Source organism: Tachypleus tridentatus, chromosome 7 (genome assembly GCF_004210375.1).
Source record: "Tachypleus tridentatus isolate NWPU-2018 chromosome 7, ASM421037v1, whole genome shotgun sequence".
NCBI classification, from domain to species: domain Eukaryota; kingdom Metazoa; phylum Arthropoda; class Merostomata; order Xiphosura; family Limulidae; genus Tachypleus; species Tachypleus tridentatus.
In genome coordinates this window covers 19,599,034-19,626,360 of record NC_134831.1, presented here as the reverse complement: position 1 = coordinate 19,626,360, position 27,327 = coordinate 19,599,034, and the positions used below count along the sequence as shown (strand labels likewise).

The 27,327-nt window shown below is 31.9% G+C and overlaps 1 protein-coding gene across 1 annotated transcript in view; it reads right to left on the bottom strand.

Annotated features, from left to right (window-relative positions):
- Positions 1-25,836, bottom strand: part of LOC143255248 (epithelial sodium channel subunit gamma-like) — a 35,759-nt gene extending 9,923 nt beyond the window's left edge. Inside the window, exons 1-6 of the mRNA XM_076510614.1 lie at positions 25,658-25,836; positions 20,806-21,049; positions 12,235-12,376; positions 8,596-8,783; positions 7,915-8,024; positions 5,641-5,804 (exon numbers count right to left, since the gene is read on the bottom strand). Coding sequence (XP_076366729.1) covers positions 5,641-5,804; positions 7,915-8,024; positions 8,596-8,783; positions 12,235-12,376; positions 20,806-21,032 — 831 coding nt within the window. The 5' untranslated portion in view covers positions 21,033-21,049; positions 25,658-25,836. The remainder of the gene's footprint in view (positions 1-5,640; positions 5,805-7,914; positions 8,025-8,595; positions 8,784-12,234; positions 12,377-20,805; positions 21,050-25,657) is intronic.
- Positions 25,837-27,327: the final 1,491 nt, after the last annotated feature.

Below are 27,327 nucleotides of genomic sequence, written 5' to 3'. Positions count from 1 at the left end.
TTCTTGTTTGTCGTAAACATCTATTTCATACACTGTTTTCTTTGTTATCTGGTTTGATATGCATAATATTTTATTTTAAACACTGTTTTCTTTGTTACTTGGTTGGTTTATGTAAACTTTTATGTTAAACACGATCATTTAAAATTTTATTATAAACACTATTATCTTTGTTATAATCGTTGATAAAAGTAAACACGTATTTCAAAACTGTTATCTTTCTTATGTTCGTTCATAAATATAAACATATATTGTACACACTATTATCTTTGTTATCTTGGTTAATATATGTAAACTGGTTTTTTAAACACTATTACCTTTTTTATGTTCTTTGATAAAGATAAACTTTTATTTGGAACAACATTGTCTTTGTTATTTTCGTTGATATATGTAAACTTGTGTTTTAAACACTGTAGTCTTTATTATCTTGGGATATATATGTAAATTTGTATTTTGAACACTGTTATCTATTTTATCTCGGTTGTTATACTCGTATATGTATACGTTCGTTCTAACACTATTACTTTGGTTATTTTGGTTGATATATATAAACCTGTATTTTAAACACTACTATCCTTGTTATTCTCGTTGATAAAGTAATATTGTATTTTATATACCATTGTCTTTTTTATGCTGCTGGATATGTATTTGTAATTTTATTTCAAAACTGCTATCTTTATTTTAGTTAATATATGTATGTAAACTAGTATTTTAAACATTATTATCTTTCTTTTCTTGTTTGATAAATGCAAACCTGTATTTAAACACTATTATGTTTGTTATCTTGGTTAATATGTGTATGCTTGTATTTCAAAAAGTATTATCTTTGTTCTGTTGGTTGATAAATGTAAACTTGTATATTATACACTATTCTCTTTCTTAACTTGGTTGATATATGAAAATTCGTGTTTGAAGCATTATTATTTATCTTGTGTTGATTGATACCTATGTATACTTTTATTTTGAAGAATATTATCTTTGTTATCTTCCTTTATATCTGTAAGTTGGTATTTTAAACTCTATTATCTTTGTTATTTTGGTTAATATATATGCAAACTTCTATTTTAAACGTTATTAAATTTATAGTTTAGATGATAAAGGTAAACTTGTATTTTAAACAGTGTTATCTTTGTCATTTTTGTTGATATGTGCAAACTTGTATTTTAAACGCTATTATCGTTGTTATCTTGGTTGATTTATGTAAACTGGTATTTTAAACACTACTATCTTTGTTAGCTTAGTTGATATGTGTAACTCGTAATTTAAACACTGTTATCTTTGTTATCTTGGTTATATATGTAGAACTGTTATTTCAAACACTATTATTTTTGTTATCTTGGTTGATTTATATAAACTGAAATTTTCAAAACAATTGTCCTTGTTATCTTGGATCATACATAACAATTTATATTTTGAACACTATTATCTGCTACTTTGGTTGATATATGTAAATTTGTATTTTGAACAATATTATCTTTCAGTTATGACGAGAAAAACCACTTATAGAGAAAAATATATATATATATAAAAATTCTCAACCCAAACCAACCGTTTTTACATACATATTATCTTTGTTATCTGGGTTGATATATCTAAACGTACATATTAAACACTATTGTCTCAGTAATCCTGTTTGATAAAGTATACTTGTGTTTTAAACACTATTATCTTTGTCAGATTGGTTGAGGGCCCGGATGGACAAGCGCGTTAAGGCGCGCGACTCGTAATCTGAGGGTCGCGGGTTTGCATCCCTGTCGCGCCAAACATGCTCGCCCTTTCAGCCGTGGGGACGTTATAATGTGACGGTCAATCCCACTATTCTTTGGTAAAAGAGTAGCTCAAGAGTTGGCGGTGGGTGGTGATGACTAGCTGCCTTCCCTCTAGCCTTACACTGCTAAATTAGGGACGGCTAGCACAGATAGCCCTCGAGTAGCTTTGTGCGAAATTTAAAAACAACAACAACAACAGATTGGTTGATATACGTAAACGTTTATATTAAACACTATTATCTTTGTCAGTTTGGTTGATATACGTAAACGTTTATATTAAACACCATTATCTTTGTTGATATATCTAAAACTTATGTTTTAAACACTATTATTTTTGTTATCTTGGTTGATATATGTAAACTTGACCATACTGACACGAAGCGTTAAACGGTAAATACGTAACAAAATTTAGTCATTTGTGTTCAAGCATAAGCGTTGTCAACATCTCTCACTGACATCTCCTGTGTTACATTGGGTAAAACCATAGCAAAGGCTAAAAAGTTGACAGAGTTCGAACGTGGCAGAATTGTCGAGCTTCAAAAGCAAGTTCTCTTTCAACGTACCATCGCTGATGAGATTGGGCGTAGTAAAACTGCTGTTGCAAATTTCTTAAAAGACACTGAGGAATACGGAACGAGAATTTCAAGTGGTCGGCCCAAGAAAATTTCGCAGGCGTTGAGTAGGATGATTCGACGGGTTGACCGGTAAGACACCAGACGATCGTCTAACCAGATTAAGGCCCTCACGGGCGAAGAATGCAGCTCAAGAACAATAAGATGGCATTTACGAGAGAAAGGCTTTAAAAACCGTAAACGTCTTCAAAGGCCACGTCTCCTGACATACCACGAAACAACTCGGTTAAACTTTGCTGAGAAGCACCAAACATAGGACGTAGAAAAGTGGACGAAGGTTTTGCTCTCTGATGAAAAAAAAATAACCTGGATTGTCCAGATGGCTTTCAACGTTACTGGTACGATAAGGATATCCACCGGAGACATTTTTAACATGACACAGTGGACGAGGTTCCATCATGATCTGGGGTGCTTTCTCCTTCCATGGAACAATGGAGCTTCAGGATATACAGGGGCGTCAAACAGCAGCTGGCTACATTGGCATGTTGGAGAGAGCATCCTTATTGACTGAAGGCCCTCGCTTGTGTGGAAATGACTGGATCTTTCAACAGGACAACGCTGCAATCCACAATGCCCGCAGAACAAAGAACTTTTTCATGGCGAATAACGTGATTCTTTTAGACCATCCAGCGTGTTCGCTCGAACTAAACCCCATTGAAAATGTTTGGGGGTGGATGGCAAGGGACGTCTATAGAAATGGACGTCAATTCCAAACAGTGCATGATCTTCATGAAGCATTCTTCACCACTTGGAATAACATTACAGCCAGCCTCCTGCAAACACTTATATCGACCATATCAAAGTGAATATTTGCAGTTATTCACAATGACGGCGGTGCAACTTACTACTGAGACCACGTGTGGAGCATTTTCTGCCCTGTTTAGGACTTTTTTTTGGTATAATTTTAATCTTTTGACCAGCTAGTGTTTAAACTAATTTCATAGTGTTTACATGAATATAAAGAAAAAACAACGCAAAATGCATATTTTTCTTTATATTTGTTAGCCTTAAGAATTTGGCCAGCAGTGTATCTTTGTTATGTTGGTTTATAAATGTAAACATATATTTTAAGCAGTATGATCTTCGTTCTTTTTGTTGATGTAGGTGAACTTCTATTTTAAACACTATCATTTTTGTTATCTTGTTTGAGATACATGTAACCCTTAACTTAATCGGTATTATCTTTGTTATCTTTTTTAAAAATGTAACTTTGTATTTTAAACACTGTTATCTTTGTTATTTCTGTTAATATATGTGTAAACTTTTGTTTTAAACACTATTATCTTTGTTGTTTTAGTTGATAAATATAAACCTTATTTTAAAAACTATTATCTTTCATCTCTTGCTTGATATATGTAAACACTTATTTTAAACACTGTTATCTTGGCTGATATATGTAAATATTATATTTTAAAGACTGTTATCTTTGTTATTTCTTGAGGTCTGGCATGGCCAAGCGCGTAAGGCGTGCGACTCGTAACCCGAGGGTCGCGGGTTCGTGCCCGCGTCGCGCTAAACATGCTTGCCCTCCCAACCGTGGGGGCGTATAATGTGACGATCAATCCAACTATTCGTTGGTAAAAGAGCAGCTCAAGAATTGGCGGTGGGTGGTGATGACTAGCTGCCTTCCCTCTAGTCTTACACTGCTAAATTAGGGACGGCTAGCACAGATAGCCCTCGAGTAGCTTTGTGCGAAATTCCAAACCTTGATATTTCTGTTAATATATGTGTAAACTTTTGTTTTAAACACTATTATCTTTGTTGTTTTGGTTGATAAATATAAACCTTATTTTAAAACTATTATCTTTCATCTCTTGCTTGATATACGTAAACACTTATTTTAAACACTGTTATCTTGGATGATATATGTAATATTTTTAAACACTATTATCTTTCTTGTCTCAGTTAGTATATTTAAGTTTGTATTTTAAACACGATTATATTTGTTATCTTGGTTGTTATGCGTAAACTTCTATTTTAAACACTATTATCTTTGTTATTTTTCTTGATAAAGTCATGTGAAAAAGTTAGGACACCTATGAAAGCCTGTGTATTTTTGTAACATATTTGGATATATAGATATGTAATCTCAATTTTAACAATACTGAGAGATTATAGGAGTATAACTAAACAATTAAAAGTCAAAAAAGACTTTTCAAGATCTTCTGTAAATGTAATTCTACAAAAATGCATATTCTAACTGAGGAAAAAGTTAGGACACCCTCACATTTATTCCCACTTAAAATATTTGGTGATATTCCTAATCCTAAGAAATTATCAATAAAACAGTTAGATAAAGCGAAGTGTTCAGTAAAGGTTAATTATTCTAAAAATCAATTAAGAATAGTAAGCACATAACATTCCAAGAGAGATTTAACACCAGAAAAGCGTTAGACTGGGATAGTTGAGAGATGTTTCAGAGTAGATATAACATAGAAAGATGAACAAACCCATAGAAAACATAAAACAATTAAGGCAATAATTTTATGAAAATATTGTATTTATGTTAATGCAGACTTCGCTTGTAATGGAGAGAAAGCGGCGGGCAAAGTAATTTAAGATTTAAAGAATGCCTTCAGGTGGAGGGAAAACAGTTCAGACGAAAACGTGAAATCTCAACTTATACAAGTTAGGTGTATTCATGATATAAAGTGCAAACTAATAGCATTCTGTTTGAAAAAAATATAAAGGAAAACATTGCATTTATGTAAAAAAACTTAACACAGTCCAGCAGAGCTATACATGATAAAACAATCTGACTTCGGTTAGATCAGAAAAGCACTGAACCTTGAAGGTACCCTACAGGATCAATTCCAGGTAAAAAGAAATACAGTAAACCTATTGTTACACGCAGTTGGTTCGTTGATTCTCGAACCAGAGCGATTTTACTGCACAGGGTATGGACGGTATTTTTATATCTCTGAAGGTTTTAAAATGTTTCAAATTTTTAAAAGTTTTCTAAAGTGACAGTTGTCAATGAACATACTAACAATAAGCGAGAGCAAATAAGACGTGTTATGGATCACACAATAGTTAATATGGGATGAAATTTGTACTACAATACATCATGTGAAAGTCGCCTATGAGGTTTCTACATAAATGTACACATATCAATTTCTGATTGGTTTTATTTCCTGCTATTTTCTGTATACTGAGTGCTAATATCGTTATAATAATAAATAAAACATTAAACTATCTATTGCATTAAACATAATTTTCCATATCAAGGAAAATAATTAAACCTGTTCAAGTGCAATGTGAGTCGTCGTTCCTGGTGTGATGTCTAATCCGTCATTCTCTACATTTGGAATAATATCTGGAGAGTGTATTACAACTTTATATCCAAATGTCCCTAAAATTGAAGTCGAAATATCCTGTACTGGCATATAGGCCCTAATTTCCAATCCTGTAAAAAAATACAAGTTTTTAACAATTATGATACACTTCGAAACACAAATTTTGCTTTTACCCCCACAATTTATAAATGTTTCAATGATACTTCACACATACATATCTGCGTTCTTAAATAGCCTACTGTGAATAAATATTCACTCAAATAAGGTGAAACAAATAATACATGCGAAATAGACATCAGCGACACACTGAGCATATGTTATCAATTATCGACAACATTTACAGCTTTTACCTCAACAATAACTATTAAAAAATTAGGGTTATATGGAGTGGTAATAAATACTAAGTATGCATGTACAGCTTCAACTAGGTATAAGAAACAATAAAAGGATACACCCCCCCTTATTTGAATTGGGAAACTTGCAACATTAATCATTCATTGTTAAGAACTTACTGAAATATATTCGCAGAAATCCACACTGAGACAGCAAACTCGAGTAAAGATGAAAAATAGCATTTCGAGAACAATATACAACACCAGAATCGGGAACCGTGTGACAATTTTCAATTAATAAATTGGAAAATGCACAAGTTGTACTTTCCAACTAGTGTACACGCCAGGAAAACACCAGATATTTCAATGACTGAAAGAGAACGAATTAAAAAAATTCGCAGCACGCCAAAATGCAGGAGATGGCAGTAAGTTTACAACTATTCTCTCAGTATTTTGCAAGTTTTCTCTGCGATACAATACGACAGTAAATATCACTTGCAATAATTTATAGTGGAGCTATAATAGCAGTACGTCTCTAGCCTTATTTCCTTACTTTTTTGTGATTCATATTTGTAGATTTTAAATTCTTAATTATTATTTATCTCGTATGTTGGCTTTTCTAAGGCATAGCAATGGGCAAATGTATGCTCAAAGTAACACAAAATGCATATAACATTTAATCATTAAATAAACAAACTTTATAAAATAAATAATTAATCTAAAACATTGCTTTAAATAAGGCGTTGTGTCTTTTAAGGTAATTATTTACAGAGTCAAGTGGCTTTATACCTGAAGTATCGTGTAATTTCGCGTTTAGCTCGCGCGTCTATTACAAAAGTAGCCGCGCAAAACGACATCTCATTTATTGTATTAGCATAACCATGTAGATTAAATTTCAGTGAAAAATAATGAACTTTTGAATAAGTCATGAGCATTCACAGTGCTTCATATAGTATTCTATATACATTTTGGTTCAAAATATCCAGTATATTTTCTTGAAGGCTTGTAAAGCAATAATAGCATGAACAAATAGGCACATTTTGATTTTGTATACAATCGTGTAGTCACTTATTTTGTTTATTTTCAATATTTTGATGACCTTAAGTGTTGAAAAGGAAGGTTTTGAGTGTTGTTTCAAAAATAAGCCTGCTCTCTTATTTTTACTCATAGGCTTGATACCGATTTCAGTAAATTTAACTCCCCTCTTTCATATGATAAACTTTATTTATATTTTTTAGCTTTATCTACATTGCATGTTTCTTTTAATAGGCCTTTTAAAGTCACTTCATATTTTACACGACTTCAATCTTTTTTTCCAATTAATGTACCCACACCACGTAAAACAGTTACACTTCATCAATATCTTTATTTGGCACCTTGTATTCATAATTTTATTCCTTATAGTATAAGATCTTCTATTAATCGTGTTAATCAAAAGAAATACTTAAAACAATGGATCTTAAATACTGATGATAATATTCTGGGAACTTTACATTGATTTTGTAAGTTTTGATTTTACATTTTTATGTGTTTAACCATCACAGGACGAGTTAACTCTTTGTTGATGGTTTTATAATGATATTTGATTTTTTTGTGTCTAATTTATTGCTTAATAAATTTATTATTATTATTATTATTTTAAAGATGGTTTCTGGTCGAATATTCTATTACAGTTTAGAGCGAATTCTAGTGCGAACTCTATTACGAACCAATATCGTAGTTTATAACAATAAATTAGAGCCACAAGGTTTCGTCATATTTATGTAATAAAGCAACATTTTTCGAGTTGTATATATTTAACATTGGAATATCTCAAGAATATATTATCGGTGTCATGTAATGACACATTATTTTTTTTATTCAATACAAAAATTTAAAGTCTATTCACCATGTTCGGAGCCTATCTCTTTAACAGGCAAATCTTCAGTTTTTTTCTCCCAGTGAGAGTTAAAAGTGAAACAGTTTCCAAACATCGAGTTCCAAAATGTTGTGAAGTTCCTGTAGAATTTTGAAAGTTATGAATACGTCGTTTTAAACGTTTAACAGCATTTCGTATAATTATACTTATATTTGTATATATGCTTATGGTGGAAAGAAAATTCTATTTTTTGTTAAGCACAAAACTACACAGAAGATTATTTGTGCTGTGACCACCACGAATATCAATCTTACTGCTATGTCACTGCACTGGAAGGCGAAAAGAAAGTTCAGGATTAAAACAATGAAGGCCATGAAGGAGAAAATGTTATTATCTGAGATTCTGGGGTTTTATTTATGTGTAAAATTATTGGCAAAAAATAAATTATGTCTATTCTGTGGACCAAAAGTGACATGTTATCTAATTCGTAATAAAATTTCTGCTCTTGCACATATCAAATAATTTAATATACTACTTTTTCAATTACTATCATTTTTAATCAGTTCATGCAGGTTATGAAGTTAAACTTAATTACATGTATATTCACATCTTGTAATTATGTTGCAAAGAGGATAGTTGATGTGTTATCGAAACATAAAACAACATGACCAATAAGTTAAGAGTAGTTTGTTTAATACAAATTGTAGTTACCGGAAGCTGCACTGGACTTCATCATAGCTACAGCCAATGATAATATCTTCAGCATGGAAATGGAGACTTTCTCGTACAGATTTCGGTAGTGAAATATAACCTGTCTCTCTTTTAAAAATATTCTCTTCCTCAGTCGGTAATTCGTCAACAGAGACGTCCTTGGAACAGGTAGTAAATAAGGAAAGAGCCTAAAGGGTTTAAAAATAATATTTCCATGAAACAAATATATATATATATAGATAGATAGGGATAGATTTTGTAACATAAAATGTATGGAAAACAATCTCACGTTGTTGCATCATCAATTCGTGAAAATATTTATCCCTCTGTTAAACAGATGTATAAAAAATCAAATGACTAAATCATATATTACTACCCTTAGTTATCATACTATATTATTGCCAACTAAACAAACTTCCTGTTCTTTACATTTCATACCAACTGGAATAAAACATATTGGAATTATTTACACGAAATGAAACACAGGACTGTCACGAAACAAAACACATAGATCGGTAAAAACTGACATTTTTTTTAATTTTGCGCAAAGCTACACGAGGGCTATCTGCGCTAGCCGTCCCAAATTTAGCAGTGTAAGACTAGAGGGAAGGCAGTCAGTGATCAATACCCACTGCTATCTCTTGGATTGCTATTTTACCAACGAATAGCGGGGTTCATCATAGCATTATAACGCTCTCACGGCTAAAAGGGCGAGCATGTTTGGTGTGACGGGGATTCGAACCCGCAACCATCAGATTGCGAGTCCGACCTCCCTAACCCACCGAGCCATGCTGGGCCTAAAAACTGATAAACGTTTTGTGGAGTGCATCTGATTGAGTGTGTACTGTACTATTCGCAGCTAGCTTGTTTTACTATGCGATGCTAGCACCGTTAAAAATTTCTTGTTTAGAACAAACCGTGATAGAACTTAAGTTTTAGAGCAACTATCATTGTATCGAAATAAATATCATGTACACTGATTCTACATATTATAATAAAATGAATAGACTGAGAACAATATAAGTAAATATCCTAACATTAAACAGCCCTGCAAGCTCAAGAAATATACAAATCACCACGCTACATTTTTGTTAGCGGGTTATTAAAAACCGGAAAAGTGAATTACTTTCAAATATAACGAGAATATCAGATTGATGAAATCAAGTACATTTTTAACGGTAATATATTGACGCCCAGTTCAGGGTCACTGGACACCAATCACTAAAACAGACAATCCCACCTAAGGCCCGGCATGACTAAGTGGTTAGGGACCTCAGACTCGCAATCTGATGGTTGCGAGCTCGCATTCCCATCACGACAAACATGCTCGCCCTTTCAGTCATTGGGGCGTTATTATGTCCCCGTCAATCCCACTATTCGTTGGTAAAAGAGTAGTCCAAGAGATGGAAGTGGATGGTGATGACTAGCTACCTCCCCTCTGGTCTTACACTTCGAAATACAGAACGACTAGAGCAGATATAAATTTTAATTTTCCTTAACTTATAACATCGTTAAAGTTAACTAAGTAATGTAGATAAGGTGTTAAGGTTGGAAACATTATGGAACTAAGAAATATTACTGAATGTATAAATCTCTATGTTACTCAATGTGGGGGTTAATGCAGTATAAGATTTCATGTCTTTCAGAAATGTTAATAATCATTTGTACTCGATATCGCATGACTTCCATGTTTACATAAAAATAGAGAGGAGGAAGGCTTGGCTGTTCTGTCGATTTGGTTTGGTGTTTTTTTTTAATTTCGCGCAAAACTACGCGAGGGCTATCTGCTCTAGCCGTCCCTGATTTAGATGTGTAAGACTAGGGGGAAAGCAGCTAGTTATCATCACCCACCGCCAACTCTTGGGCTACTCTCTTACCAACGAATAGTGGGATTGACCGTAATATTATAACGACCCCATGGCTGAAAGGGCGAGCATATTTGGTGTGACGGGGATTCGAACCTGCGACCATAGGATTGCGAGTCGAATGTTTTAACCAACTGGCCATGCCGAGCCGTTTTCATCATGGGGAAAATTAAATTTTTTAATGTTATCTAACTGATAGGTTCAAATATAAGAGTGATAATCTTTCTGTATACCTCAGAAAATCAGATATACGAGTTTATTCACATTGTATTTTACATTTCTGAAAATTCAATCACATCCTAAGATGAACATTTTTTTAGACTTATAATATAAAATGTTACACCGCAAAATACCCCCCCCCCAAAAAAAATATATACTACAGGGACAAATTGTTTAAACAGGACTTAGTGAAGAGGGACCCGTTTCTTGAATAATTAATAAGAAGTAGAAAGTTCAAGTTTGTTGAAATAACGCAAAATCAGATACTGTAGTACATTAATTATTCGTTGATAAAAGAGTAACCCAAAAATTGACGATAGGTGGTGATAACTAGCTGCCTCCCCTCTAGTCTTACACTGCTGAATTATGGACGGCTAGCGCAGATAGCCCCCGAGTAGCTTTGCAAGAAATTCAAAACAAACATACGATAACTTCCCTTTCAACAATGCAGCAACGTCCCCTCTATTTCAATTATACTAAGAGACAATCTATTATTTATTACATATACAAACTATTTTCTATTAATAATTTAGAACTATATTTATAATCTCATCTTTATATCTTTAATATTATCATGCTTTATACAAACTTTGAATTTAGGTTTCATTTGTTTTCTCTTTTTTAACATTTAGGTTTCAGAAAAATAGGTATAAAATTTCTCAAGACGATCTTTGAAAAGTAATTATTATAAATATATAAGCATGCCTTTTATCTTGAAATTGTCATGTACAAATAAATGCATTCATAAATAAACTATAGAGCAGTGTATGCTTTTAACATAATTAAAATAGCTGAAATACTTCGTGAATAAATGCAAATTTTGGCGATATTGTAAAGGATTTTGGTAAAAAAAAAAGGAATATATAATTAGGAATGCAATTACTTTCACATGTATAATTTGAAAGTGGTATTGGTTTGTACCAGACATTTTGTAGTAATGTATGTAACACTATATTAGCAGCATTGAAGTAACGTCATCAGATGAAGTCCAGGTAAGGTGACTGAGGAACTGATTAAAATAAGATGGACGAATGTGTGTTGCAATAGAGAATTAGAGTAAACTATAGATTTGATACATTTATTTTGTTGTTTTTTTGTTTGTTTTAGAACAAAGCTAAACTGTTTTATCTCCACATCACGGAATCGAATCCAGAATTTTAACGTTGTATGTCCATAGACGTACCAACAGAAGTGTCATAATTCTTTAAACGCGGTATTCTATTTTATTGTAAAAACTGCATCTTGTTCATTTGTTTGAAGTTAAGCACAAAGCTACATAATGGGATATCTGTGCTCTTCCCACCACTGGTGTCAAAACCCGACTTCTGGTGTTGTAAGTCCGCTGACATATCACTGTGTCAATAGTATTTATAATTAATTAGGAAACTCAAATGAAAAAAATATATATATACCAACATTGCCTGCAAAATCTACTTCATTAAAATACTCGGCCGAAATGCCAAAGTTGTTATTACTGAAATAGGTATATAATAAAATATTATAAGACGAAGAAGAGCTATTTATATTATCATTCATATCGAAGAGTGCTACTTACCGTTTTTTTTGGTGTGTTGAAAAATGCTGAAGGAGCATACGCTGGTAATATACATTCAGTTCCAAGATTTCTGCAGGCATAATAAATTGGGTCACCATCTTCGTACTTATTCTTACATTCCATAACCTTTGAAAGGTTGACCCTACATAAACAATGAGAAAACATAAAGTAAACATCAATATCTAGTAATTTTAACAACCCAGTTGCCAACAGGGATGTGTTACCGTTGAAACTGTTCAAAATGTTACCCTTTCAGACACACGTTACTGATGAAATAAACGTGTTTAATGCATTGAGATTGCGCTGTTATAATCACACTTTGTCTTAACCCAAATCCGCTTAATAGACTCTCCCTCTCTCTGCAAATTCTCATTGCACGAAATCCAACTGCAGATTTTAAAGTTGCGATTTCTTTAACATTTTGTCGAGTTACCAGTTAAAACAATACATTTATCATACCAAAAAGCTGTAAGAGAGATAGATTAATATTTTATATGGAAACTGTTGTATTGTGTAAGTTGTTGCGTTGTATGAGAAAGTAAACATTGTAGAAAGTGTTTGTAGGAGAAAACAATTATTTAACATGTGTGTGTGTTTTTTCTTATAGCAAAGCCACATTGGGCTATCTGCTCAGCCCACCGAGGGGAATCGAACCCCTGATGGTAGCGTTAAAAATCCGAAGACATACCGCTGTACTAGCGAGGGGCATTGTTTAACAATAAATAGAAATATATCAATAGATTAGAAATAGAATTAAAAATTATCGCACGTTTTACAAATAAACCTGGTAGAAGTGAAAATAAATAAACCTAGTACAAGTGAAAATAAATGAATAACAGTTTATTGTGTCTAGGAATTAGATAACTATTTTGGTGGTTCAACAATGAGTTTACGAACTAACAACGCTAAAATCTGGGATTCAACTTCCAGTAGTTGAGAGCAGACAGCCCGTTGTATGAAATAACACCAATATTTATTGAAAGTCTTTAGACTGACATAAACACAAACGATTATTACTTTGTCATGTTTTGGAATATCATGAAACATTGGCATACTGAAATAACAGATATACCAAAGAAACTGATTGTAATGGAATAAGATTTTCGTTTAAATATATATAAGACAAATAAATAAATGACACATTTATTGGGTAGTAAATATTGTATACCTTAAAACGCATATTAAAAATAGATATAGTATTTTAAGATATACAAACAATTTATAAATGAAAATACAATTAAACATCATGAAACATTAAAGATCTAACTTTGTGACAATGTAATACAGACTGAAGTACTAAGGTACTAAATAAAACATGCCTTAAAATGGATTACAATAAAGTAAACATCATAATTTAAGAGATACAAATAAAGTTGATAAAGGAAACATCATTAGATAACGTAGAATAATGAAGAGAGAGCTTAGTAGTAATCGCATACAGACTATAATACTAGAGTATTAAATTTATTGCTCATCAAACTAGATTATAATAAGATAAATATTATATTTTAAGAGAAAAACAACTTGTTAAGGAAGACATTATTAAATATCGTGGAATATCGAATTAGTGAATTTATAGTAATAGCATAGATATGAAAATAATGGAGCATTAAATATAATATACCTCAAAAAGAATTATGATGAATTAGACATTATAATTTAAAATATACAAATAGCTTGTTAAAGAAAACATCATTAAATAACATGGACTATTGAAGAGATCCCTTTGTAACAATTGCATACGGAATGAAATACTAGATAGTAAGTAAATATAGTATACGTCAAAAGGGTTGTAATAAAGTAAATATGGTATTTTAAAATATATAAAACTTTCTCAAAGAAAACATCAATAAATGTCGTGAAATATTGGAGATTTAGGTTTCTACTAACGGCATAGAAACTAGAATATTAGAGCAGTATATGTTGTATAAGTCAGAACAGATTTTAGTAAAATAGATATTATATTTCAGTATGAACAAACAAGTTATTAGAAAAACCATCATTAAACATAGTGAAATATTGAAGCTATAGATTTCTTACAATGTCTTACAATCTAAAATAGTAGTATACTATATATAGTATACCTTAAAACGGGTTTTAATATAATAAACACAAGTCATTAACATACATGATACTTTAAAATAAGAAACGACTTATTTAAAAAAAGTCATTAAATATTTTGGAATCTTGAAAAGATAAACTTGTATTAATTGAATACGAGGTCTGTTAAAAAAATACGCGGACTGACGTCATAAAACAAAATGTACTTTATTTAGAAGTTACAGGTCTGGGACCCCTTCAAAGTACTCTCCTCCCCAACGCACACACTTATCCCAACGGTGTTTCTACTTGTTGAAACAGTCCTGGTACGCTTCTTTTGTAATGTCCTCCAGCTCCTACGTCGCATTTGCCTTAATCTCGGGAATCGTCTCAAATCTTCTTCCTTTCAAGGGTCTTTTGAGTTTGGGGAACAACAAAAATTCGCAAGGAGCAAGGTCAGGTGAGTAGGGGGGTGGGGAAGAACAGTGATCGAGTGTTTGGCCAAAAACTCACGAGTTCTGAGGGCTGAATTTCGCAGCAACGCGGTGCATCTTCAATTTTTCGGTCAAAATCTCGTAACAAGATCCAACTGATATCCCACACTCTTCAGCAAGCTCCTGACAGTCAGACGTCGATTTGCCCGCACCAGGGTGTTGATTTTGTCGACGTGTTGATCGTCAGTTGACGTGGAAGGACGTCCAGGACGCTCATCATCTTCAATGGACTGTCGACCATCCTTAAAACGTTCATGCCACTTGAAACATGCCGTACGCTTCATAGCAACATCACCGTAAGCCGTGTTAAGCATAGCAAAAGTTTCAGTCGCAGATTTTCCAAGTTTAACACAAAATTTTACAGCAAGTCGATTCTCCTTCAGGTCATTCATTTTGAAATCCGCCAAACGAAAAAAATCGCACTTCACTTAAAACCGCGTAGCTAATACACAAATGAAGATGTTTGCAATCGGGAAATGGCGTCGTAATCAGCTGATCTGTACGAACCTAGCGACACCAAGCGGATTTCCCTGGAACCAACTGGAGCCGCGCAATTCAAACAGTCCGCGTAGCTACTCGAGGGCTATCTGTGCTAGCCGTCCTAATTTTTTTGAACAGCCCTCGTATGAAACCTTTATCAAACAAAGCATCATTAAACATAATGAAATATTCAAGATAGAGCTTTCTAACAACAGCATACCGGCTAAAATACTAGGATAGTATATACTGTATACTTTAAAACTGTCAGTAATACAATAGACAGTAGACCGTAAAGTATATAAAGTATCGTGAAACATTGAAGGGATAGATTTTTAACTCTTGCATAAAGACTAAAATACTATGATAGTAAATACAATACACCTCGAAACGAACTGTAATAAAATAAACATTATATTTTGAAATACCCAAGCAACTTAATAAAGAAAACATCATTAAATGTCGTTGGATATTGTAACAATAGCGTATATAATAAGATATTAGGATAGTAAATATAGTGTACCTCCAAACAGATAATAATCGAATAGACAACATTGTACTCTATGTAGTAGAATATTAAGATATGACTTTGTAACAATAGCATACATATTAAAATATGATTGCAGTAAACAAAGTATACATCAAAACTGATTTTAATGAAATATACATTATGCTTTAAAATATACAAAGAAATGTCATAAATAAAACAGCACTAAATATCCTTCAGTACTGAAGTAGCTTTTTAACAATGGCATGCTTTCTAAAATACTGGGATTGTAAATGCAGTTTACCTCAAAACTGAATGTAATAAACTACTCATGTATTTTACTATACAAACCACTTATTATAGAAAGCATAAAATAACAGTGAATACTAAAGAGAAACTATTTTAAATTCAGTAACCTACTGAAATAAGAGGGTTGTAAATATAATATGCTTCAAAATGGATTATGATGTAAGATATATTATACTTTAAATTATACAAGGAATTTATTAAAAACATAATTAAATGTCATTGAAGAATGAATTCACAGCTAAAATATTAGGAATGCAAATGTATTTTAACTAAAAACTAATTGTAATAAAATAAATATTATATTCTATAATATACAAACTCATTACTAAAGCGACCGTCAATAGCATACGGGCTAAAATACCAGTTAAATTAATACCATACCGCCAACTGATATAATAAATTACATGCTAATTGTAAAATACACAAAAAACTTTTAAAACTAAGCATCATTAAACTCTATGGTGACATTTTTAAGAGCTACCTATGTAGCATTGGCCTTCAGACTAAAATAATGGGCTGTAAATTAAGTATATCTCAAAGACATTGTAATAAAATAAACAATATTCTTTAAAATATGTGAACAGGTTTTTAAAAAAACGTCATTATATGTCAGATAATAATGAAGAGAAAGGTAGGTAACTGTAGCATAAAGGTTAAAATGCTAGGGTAAAATATGGTATAATAGGTAAATATGATGTACCTCAAAATAGATTTTATTGAAATAAACAATCTATTGAAAAATGCACAAGCAACTAATTGAAAAAAAACATAATTAAATATCGTTCAATACTGAAGACATAGTTTTGTAAAAAACTGACTAAAATTGTAGGGTAGGAAATATCATATTCATCAAAACGTATTGTATTGAAAGAGATATATTTTCAAATGTACAGACAACAAAAAATAATTAAATATTATGTAATATTAAAGAGAGTTTGTAACAATGACCTACTGACTAAAATACTATATAGTAAGTATATTATACCTCATAACTAAACTTAATACAATAGACATTGTACTTTAAAATATACGAGCTACTTATTAACGTCATTAAACATCGTATAATAGTGAAAACATCTTCGTGGCACTTTAATTCATTCTGAAATATTATTATGCCTAAAATATTAATTTTAGTGGAATAGTGTTTATGTTTTAGAATTCATAAAAATTTTATAAAATTAAACTTTAATGTTATATCATGTAATTTTTAAGAGGTAGCTTTGAAACAACACTAAAATAAAGATTTAAGTACTGGTGTGGTTAATATTGTTTACGTAAAACTGGTTGCAATACAACATAATTTGTTTTGAAATATTCAAGATACTGTGTGAAATTAAACATTATTGAGGGTTTTTTGGAATATTGGAGAGACAACTTTGTAACAGTAAAATGCAGACTCAAATATTAGTGTTCTAAACATAATGTGTTTAAATATATATTGCAGTTCAATAAGTTTTATATTTTAACCATAAAAAACACGCTTTAAAAGGAAATAATAATGTATTTCGTAGAAGAATGAATAGACAACTTTGCAACAATACCATACGTGCTAAAATACAAGTGTTATAAATATAGTATATTAAAAAAATGTTTGTATCATAATAGAATTTAAGATTTAAAACATACACAAAGGCGTCTTAATAGAAATACTATTTTCACTCGAGAGTTATTGAAGTTTCACCTTCTCCAAAATATATTATAGGTGTTGTTGGTTTGTTGGTTTGAATTTCGCGCAAAGCTACTCCAGGGCTATCTGCGCTAGCCATCCCTAATTTAGCAGTGTAAGACTAGAGGGAAGGTAGCTAGTCATCACCACCGCCAACTCTTGGCCTACTCTTTTACCAACGAATAGTGGGATTGACTGTCACATTATAACGTGAAAGGGTAAGCATGTTTGGTGCGACGGGGATTCGAACACACTACCTTCAGTTTACGAGTCGAACGCCTTAACCCACCTGGCCATGCGGCGCCATATATATTATAGGTAACAACTCATTGCAACATAACAAAGTTGTTATTTTAAAAAATACAAAATATTCCGTTAGACCAAATATTTTTAAATATTTACTAAGAAATGAGTCTCCGATTACATACGTTACTCTGATAATTTTAGTTTTAATTGAAAATTAATTGAATGTCCATATGTATTAAATTTATGATATTTTATATATTGTTTATTACATACTTTATTTTATCTTGTTTATTCAAGTTATTAATTTCTATTATCTTCAAATTATTCTCTGAGTTCTATTTCAGTGTATTCGTGATTAATTTGACCTTTGGTAACGTTATCAGTATGTACTCCTCATTTTTAAAATCATTCTGTATTTTGGATGTTATTTGAATAATTCAAGGAATAGAATTTTTCTTAAGGTTTGTAGTTGTTTTTTTTTTTGGTAATGATAAATTTGTAATTAAAACTTCATTTCGGATAAAATGTGGAATACAGGTATACACATATAAGTTAATCTAACATTTTTAAATGTATCTGATGATGCTAAGTTAACTGCAAAGAAACATGATTTTTGAGATTTATTTATGTTTCTTACTTTTCTACTTCTCAGGCGTTTTAAAGTTTTAATCAGACATATTATAATTCTACATAACGTTTTCATTAATATATATATGCGATACATTTCTCTTACATTACACAGTATATTCAACACTGTAGTCCGTTCCCTTTTTCAATCAAATGGATTCTCAAAATGGTCTAACGTGATGCATTTATTCGTCTATCTAGTACTTATACCAACTGATCAAGATTTTACGTTAGTTTTAGAATATTTTGCTCAATTACATCCGTTCTGCATCGCTATAATGTCAATAAGTATCATGAACGATTTCCATCTATATAAGTTGTTTTTAACTTTTCGTTGTTTTCAATGAAAAATCATAAACCGGAAAACAGACAGCAAAATATTAAGATTCAAAGGGTGAGCCACTTCGAAAGTTAACCAAGTGATGCTTAAAGCAGCATTATATTTTCATTCTTCACAAAATTTTCCTTCAAAAAGTATAGACTGATATCCAAATTAAAACCTTTAAAACAAAGAGACCTTGGCAGTTCTGACTATTAATTTTTCAGTTGGTCTGTAGTTGATCTTAATTATTCTAGATGATGTTTATCATACACTGAAAAGACAGCAAAGATTACATGTTCATAGATAATATATGTTAAACAACACATTATTTTAAAATAATTTTCTGCCTAATTACTAATTGCAAAGGGGAGTACAACTACTTCACTACAGGGGATTGTTATAGACTTTTCATTTCCTTCAAAGATAATCCACTCCGTCTATAACACTGGGGAACACTTTTTCAGTAACTTTGAGTTGCATTGTATATTTTAACTGATTCTGAAGGAGTTTTAGGCGCTGATTTTAAATCTGAAATTAGTTTTTCTCTACAAGCTCTAGTTTGTATGCAATTTGAGGTTAATGAAATTGTACAAATGTGAACTTGCGTAAACCATGTATAAGCATTTTCACGTCCATATATATAGATAGCTTCTAATATTTTGATCATTCTTCTTTTGTTTCAGATCAAACATGGCTTCCAAAAAATAGTTATCACTGCAGAAACAAGCCTGATGCCTTCTGCTACATATGTGGATGCTACACACTCAATCGTCAGAGACGTAACATATCCTCGTTCGTCAAGCGTGCCTACAAGACATATTTTGAAGTTCATCTTGGTTATCAAGACAAGCAATGGGCTCCTCATGTTGTGTGCCACAATTGTGAGGAAATGCTTCGAGACTGGACCAAAGGAAAATGCAATGGTCTGCCTTTTGGTGTTCCAATGATTTGGCGTGAACCCACCAACCATGTAACTGACTGTTATTTCTGCATGGTAAACACAACGGGTGTTGGGAAGAAAAACCGACATAAGATTACGTATCCGAACATTCCCTCAGCTATTCGGCCTGCTCCGCACTCTGAAGAAGTTCCTGTTCCAGTTTTCAAAGGCTTGCCTTCATTGGACGATAAAGACATTGGACATGATACAAGCGAACAAGACAGTTGTGACAGTGAATTGTCAGAAAAGTGTACACAATCGGAGAACTGTTCTTCAGACACTGAACCTTTCCCCGTCCCCAAGCCTCTTCCCCAGGCTGAACTGAATGATTTAGTGCGGGATTTAGGTCTTTCAAATAAAAATGTCAAATTGCATAAAATCTGTAGCTTGCAGACAAAACCGACTTCAGATTTGAAATCAACACACTCAAATTGACTATAGAAAGGTCTTTTTTTAAATGCAACAAAATGAGTGTTCCCCAGTGTAATCATCGTATGGAATTGGAAAAGTAATTTTTATATTGATTTGTCATTACAAAATTCTGTACTTAAAATAAACTGTATATTTATAAATATATTAAGCGATACATTTTAGTTAAATTACTAAATGTGCAAATATTTCCATGACAAAACATTTGATAGAAAAATACTTTCTGTTAAGTATTATCAGTAAAGAAATAATTATATTAGAATTTAGATGAAACAGCTAAACACATTCAAACAAATAGCAACTGCTTATGTTATAATGAAAATAATTGTATACTATTTGTGCTAATTAGGCATATTCTTTATTTCCTAATGAAATAAAAAGAGATAATTCTCTCTTAATACAGGATATATGAAAATTAAGTAAACTCCAAAATTTCAAGTTTCTTTCATACCATTAAAGTATATTTAAAAACAATGGTATATAATATCTCTAAGACAGATAGAAAAGGAAATGTTATCATAAAATCATGTGTACCTGTCTTGATTACAGATTGTCACAGCTGGAAATGTTAACTGTTCTCCCATGTCCATCTCCATTTTTAACACGGTCGGATAGGTTGAATATTCGTCCAGGAAAACTTTGAAAAAGTAAATGCACAAAGTGACAGATGTCACTTTTACAGTTCCCATTAGAACAAAGTATAATACGTGAAAAACTGTGAAAGTCTTGACTTTCTCTCTTGTCCAGCTTGCAATACACATTGTGGCCCACTTGACAGCTTTTCAAAGAATATAAAACTGTTTGGTAAGTTAAACTATTTAAGGATGGTTTTACAAGTCAAATACTCCATTAAAAGTGACATGTAGAATAAAAGTATAACTTAGACTTTATAACTAGCTAAAACATTCAATAGTTGTAGCATTTCCAAGTTCGAAATCAAGATAAAGCAGCACATAACAAGTCATAAAAGTAACGAAATAAATTCCAAAACTAGACTATTATCTCATTGTAATAACTTTCAATAACATTATTCAAGACCCTTACAACATTATATACATTTTGTACACGTATAATATCATCAGCTTACAATATTTATGTTTAACTTTACACGAAATAACTATATAATTACACTACATCACAAAGTGAACAAAGCAAAAGTTTAAGGTGATCAAAAATAATATTCTTAAGAAATATGTACAATTTTTTCAAAGGCACACTACGTTATACACTAGAAGTTACCTATATGTAAGGTACATTAAGTTATATAATAATACCTAGCTATATGTAAGGTACATTAAGTTATATAATAATACCTAGCTATATGTAAGGTACATTAAGTTATATAATAATAGCTAGCTATATGAAGGTACACTAAATTATATAATAATACCTAGCTGTATGTGAGGTATAATACGATATATAGTAATAGCTAGCTGCATGTAACGTACATTACATTATATAATAATAGCTAGCTATATGTAAGATTCACTACGTTATATAATAATAGCTAGCCTCATGTAAGGTACATTAGGTTATATAATATTAGGTAGCTGCTCCTAAGGCACAGTACGTTATATAATAGTTGCTAGATGCTTGTAATGTACACTACGATATATAATAATTGCTAGTTGAATGTAACGTACACTACCTTATATTATAATAACTATCTGTATGTAAGATACAATACTTTATATAATAACAGCTAGCTGCATGTAAGGTACACTACGTTATATAATAATAGGAAACAGCATGCTGTAAAGATGAAGAATTTGTGGTTTACTATGAACTGCCCTCTGCTGGTAAAACAGAATGTCTGCGTACTTACAACTCTGATATGCGGCTTTCTATATCCGTGGTGAACCTAGCTCAAAGAACCCACAGTGTGGCTTTTTGATTAACTTCAAACGAATTTTGCCAAAAGTTTGAATAAGTATTTATAGAAAGTAGCTGTAGTGACTATTTGTGATTATACTTCATGAACTGGGTAAGCTAGTTTCTGTCATGCAGTAAACCTAACATTTGAGGGCATAATTAACACGAACGACACACGTTATTTTCACTTGTTAATAACCGTGTTTATTTTTTTAACTAGAAGTTGTAGAACTCTGTCTTGAGACTAATGTCATAACTTTAGTGGCGGTTAGTCACGTGTCAGCAATACCAGTATATTTTGATGTAATTTGTACCAAACAAGATGAAACTTCTTGATTTTAAAGAGACAAGACTTAGTATTAATTTAGAGCGACATCAAGTTATCTTGCTATGTAGTTCATTATAATAGTCTGTTGAATAATCAAACATAAGAATGTCCCAGCAACAGATTCTTCTCCTTTCAATCCTATAACGCTCTTATAGAAGGCCCAACATAGCCAGATGGTTAGAGCGATTGACTCGTAACATAAGGATTGCGAGTTCAAATCCACGTCTTTCAAAACATGCTCGACTGTTCAGACGTGGAGATGCTATGATGTTATGGTGAATCTCACTATTCATAGGTAATAAAGTAGTCCAAAAGTTGGCTATGGGTAAGAACGATCAGCGCCTTTCCTTTTAGTTTTTCATTGTCAAAATAAGACCGACTTGAGTAGAAGGCTCTCGTGTAGCTTTGCATGAAATTCAAACGAAAACAATCTTCTTCGGGAACCTTAGATGGTGCCGTGTACGTCACCTTTTTAACTGATCTTAAGTGATTGGTATTGTTCCATCTGAAAAGTGAGGCAAAGGTATATACCCCAAAGACAGATGATGAACAGCATTAGGAGGTGTGTGACAGATAAGTTAAATGTAAATTGCTCACATTCTGTATCTTTTAACTAACGACATATTGTAAACAAAGGTAATTGATTAACATATTAATTAATTAAATATTACCTACTTAATACACCCTGTTAATAAACAACTTTATAGTGAAATTCATATATTTTAAGTTGTTTTTCAGAAACTTGTATTACAATCACAGTAATACAAATAATAGCTTTCAGTATACCTTTCTCTTCTGGCCTCATAAGACATTTTTTTTCCAATAAAGAAAATAATTGCATCTCCAATAAAAGTTAATATAAGAAAAGAAACACCTTTACATTCCTGTTAATTTATATGTTGTTTGAAATACATATTTTAAAGGCAGATAGCAGAATTCTTAAAGAGAGGGTTTGAGCTTCATTCATTGCATACTTTAAGCACAACTGGAAGTCAGCAGAATTAATGAACATCGTTTCCATGCAACTGAAGACAAATTAATTAAAATAAATTGCAATGTGCTAATTTTTCAATATCAAAATAGAATAACAACATAAGTTTACTTTGCTTGTAGTTTAAGTAACTAACATTACTTTTCCATAAGTTAAACTAGCTTTACGTATTGATCTTTCATTCCTCTTCTGTTGCATCGTGTTCAGTTTTGAACTTAACTAAGATGCTAACTGAGCAGTTTAGCCTTGTTATCAATAAGCGTTAACAAAGACAGTGACTGAGCTTTTAAACGAAATTATCTAATACAAATCGAAGGTACAGCCGAATGAATTCACTCAGTAATTATCTCATTAGATAGACTAATGCCGAGATAATTCGTTAGAGTTTTAAAATATACTCCTATCAGAATCAAGCTGCTAAAAATATCTCTGAAACTCTTTACCTCAAAATATTTTGTTTTAGAATTAACAGCTAAGTATATTTAATGCCGAAATGTTGACAATAATATAATTGCTAAAAATTACTTTAACAAAATACATAATGTAATATGCTGACGTAAGGTAGAATATGAAACATGAAAACGATTTTAGAATATACACCGTTTTTCTTCACACGTGCTTAGCTTTTTCCTGGAAACTGAAATATACATGAAAAATATACATCTGTCGTGGTAAAATTGCATCGAAGTGATGAGCCCATGACGAAGAATTATAGTAAAATTTTTCTTGTAATATGTATTACACAGTTGGACATATGTTGCATATATCATCTACCCCTTAGAGTATTAACAAAAAAATTACATACATAAAAATTAACTGTCAAATACTCTTCTCCAGTGTAAGAATTTCTTTGTATTAAGTATTCTATAAGGCACAACAAGAACCAAAGTTATTCATATTATATATCTTTCTTCCTACAAGTCTCTACAGATGACTTGCCGACCTTTTCATCACTACTTCATTTCCTGTATTTGGTGTAGAAGCTCATTTGAACTTTGGAGACATACCTAAAAAGTTTCAATATTGAATTTTTGTGGGTTTTATTCACATTTTGCCATTTTAACCACTACTTCACCCCCCATAAATAGATCTTCACCAAATTTAGTGTAGACGTTCATTAGGTCCATGTGGAAATATATACAAACTTGCGATTTTAAATTTTGTGTTTTAAAGTTTTATGGATGTTTTTTGCAATTACATATAAGAGAAGCAGATTTTCAGGTCCTAAGATAACCTTTCATTAACCATAACTTTACATAACTTCCGTTCAGAAGACGAGTAATCCAGCTGGTTTATAAAAATATAAAACATACATTCGTTGTATGTCCAAGTTACTACTTTTCAGGATATGGAAATTCATTAGGTCCATAAGGGGCTTATACAAATTTTCAGTTTGTGGTTTGTATTTATGTTTTTGCTCAGATGAATTTTTACCAAAATCAGTTTGGAGGTTCATTAGATCTTTGGGAAGACACACACAAATTTTCAGTTTTGTGTTTTGTATTTTTTACCACTACCTTCTATTCAAATAAAAAACAAAAAAGTAACTATTTCAGCAACTAAAGACTAGTAAAATTGTTTATTTGAATTTCACGTAAAGCTACACAAAGTTATCTGCGCTAACCGTCCCTAATTTAGCAGTCTGTTTAAGACTAGAGGGAAGACAGCTTGTCATCACCACCCATCGCCAACTATTGGGCTACTCTTTTACTAATGAATAGTTTGACTGACCGTCACATTATAACACCCCTACGGCTGAAAGGGTGAGCATGTTTGGTGTGACGGGAACTCGAATCCGTGACACTCAGATTACGAGTCGAATGCCTTGACCCACCTGGCCGACTGGTAAAATATAGAATATCGTTAATAATTCAACTAATGTCCTTTGCCACAGCTAAATGGAAACTATTTAAAGAAAAAATTACGCAAACGTTTAAATCAGGAGTAATGAATATGATAAAACATAGCAGTTCGTACAATTGTTAATATTTTACATTGATAGAAAAATGATGTAAGAAACGATAACACCCTCTAAAAACATCAAAATTACTAATGTCGAAATATTTCAGATTATTTTAGTAATATTCAAGTAAATTATTTGACAATTCAATTTCAAAAATTAAATGATCATAGCCTCTTCTCTAAGACAAACAGAAGGAAAACTAGTAATAAAATATCAAAGAATACGTGGATACCTGTTATAATCACACCTCGAGAGATCTGGGAATATTAGTTATTTCTTATGTCCAGTTCCATTTCTATCACAGAAAAACGTAAGACAGTCTTTCAAAATGTTGTGATAAAACAAATTTATGTATAACAAACAGATGTAACTGGCCACACCAAACCGAAATATAATACTTCGAATGCTATGAACTTTCCGAGTTTGGCTACAAATTGTGGTCACGTGATAGTTGATAGTTCTGCTAAGACTGAAGACGTTTTGCACATAATAAACATTTTAAGGTTCATTTGCAAGTCATAAACTTAAGAAGAATAAATCATTAGGATGCTCATAATTTCTTGACAAACAAAGTTAATATCTGTTGTTTCTGAAACACTCACTGAAGTTGATTCATTACTACGTAATGATGAGACATGAAATAATTAAATTCATTCCACAAATTAGCTGATTATTTAGCGACGTATTTCTTGTGACTTTAACTATATATGTATATGAAGAGAGACTTCCCCAGGTTGTACATCTGTTTTTTAAGGTACATTATAGTCACATGAACATATATAAATTAAAAGTTAATTTGTTTGGCAGCAACATTGCGTACTAGGAGATAACTATCACTGACAATGGTGTTAATCACGTAAATAACAAAATCTATTTATTTTCCACTTCAGATAAAATTTAAATTATCCTATAATTACCTAATTATGCAATACCATGAAATAAATTGGCACAACGGCCATGCATGGTTTGAGGGTTAAGGCGTTCGAATCATAATTCAAAGGTCGCGGGTTTGAATCCTTGTCACACCAAACATTCTTGCCCTTTCAGCTGTGAGAGCGTTATGATGTGACGGTTAATTCTACTATTTTTTGGTAAAAGAGTTAGCCAAGAGTTGGCGGTGGGTGGTGATAGCTAGCTGCATCCTCTCTAACCTTATACTGCTAAACTGGGGACAGCTGGCGTAGGTAACCCTTGTGTAGCTTTGCGCGAAATTACAAACAAACAAAATTAACAAAATCTCAGAAGCTACTCATTATTGCAGTTCAAAACATCTAAATGTTTGTTTTTGAAGCAAATAAATAAACGAACTACAAGATGTCTATAAAATAACACTATCACAAAATAATAAAACAAATATTAATTTAATTGTGAAATACACGAATCGTCTCCTATCAAAAAGACACAGCGGGTTTGATTATGATTTAGCGCAAAGCTACACAAGGGCTTTCAGCGCCAGCCGTCACTGATTTAGTAGTGTAAAACTAAAGAGAAAGGCAAATAGGCGAGCGCCCAACCATTTATGTCTATGAAATTAGAGGTTTCTCCTCTCATTTATGTAGCAAGATTTGTGAAACTTAACAGAAAAAATATTGAAGAAGTTCTGATATTTATCCGTACTAAAATATAGTTAATAACTTTATCAGAACACAATTATCGAACAAAGCACAATAAAAGTACTAAACTATGAAACTGTTTTTACTGCGTTTTCTTTTTTAATATCAGGCCATCCCATAAGTAATGTCCGAACATTTAATACAGAAGGTTCATCATCATTCCTGTCTTTGTAGAAGGCTTTAATGACTAAAATATGTAGTAGGACCTGTATATAAATGTTCAGACAAAGAAAAGAAACTAGCCCAATTCCACTTTTCAGATCATTAATCAAATAAACCCTTATGAAGC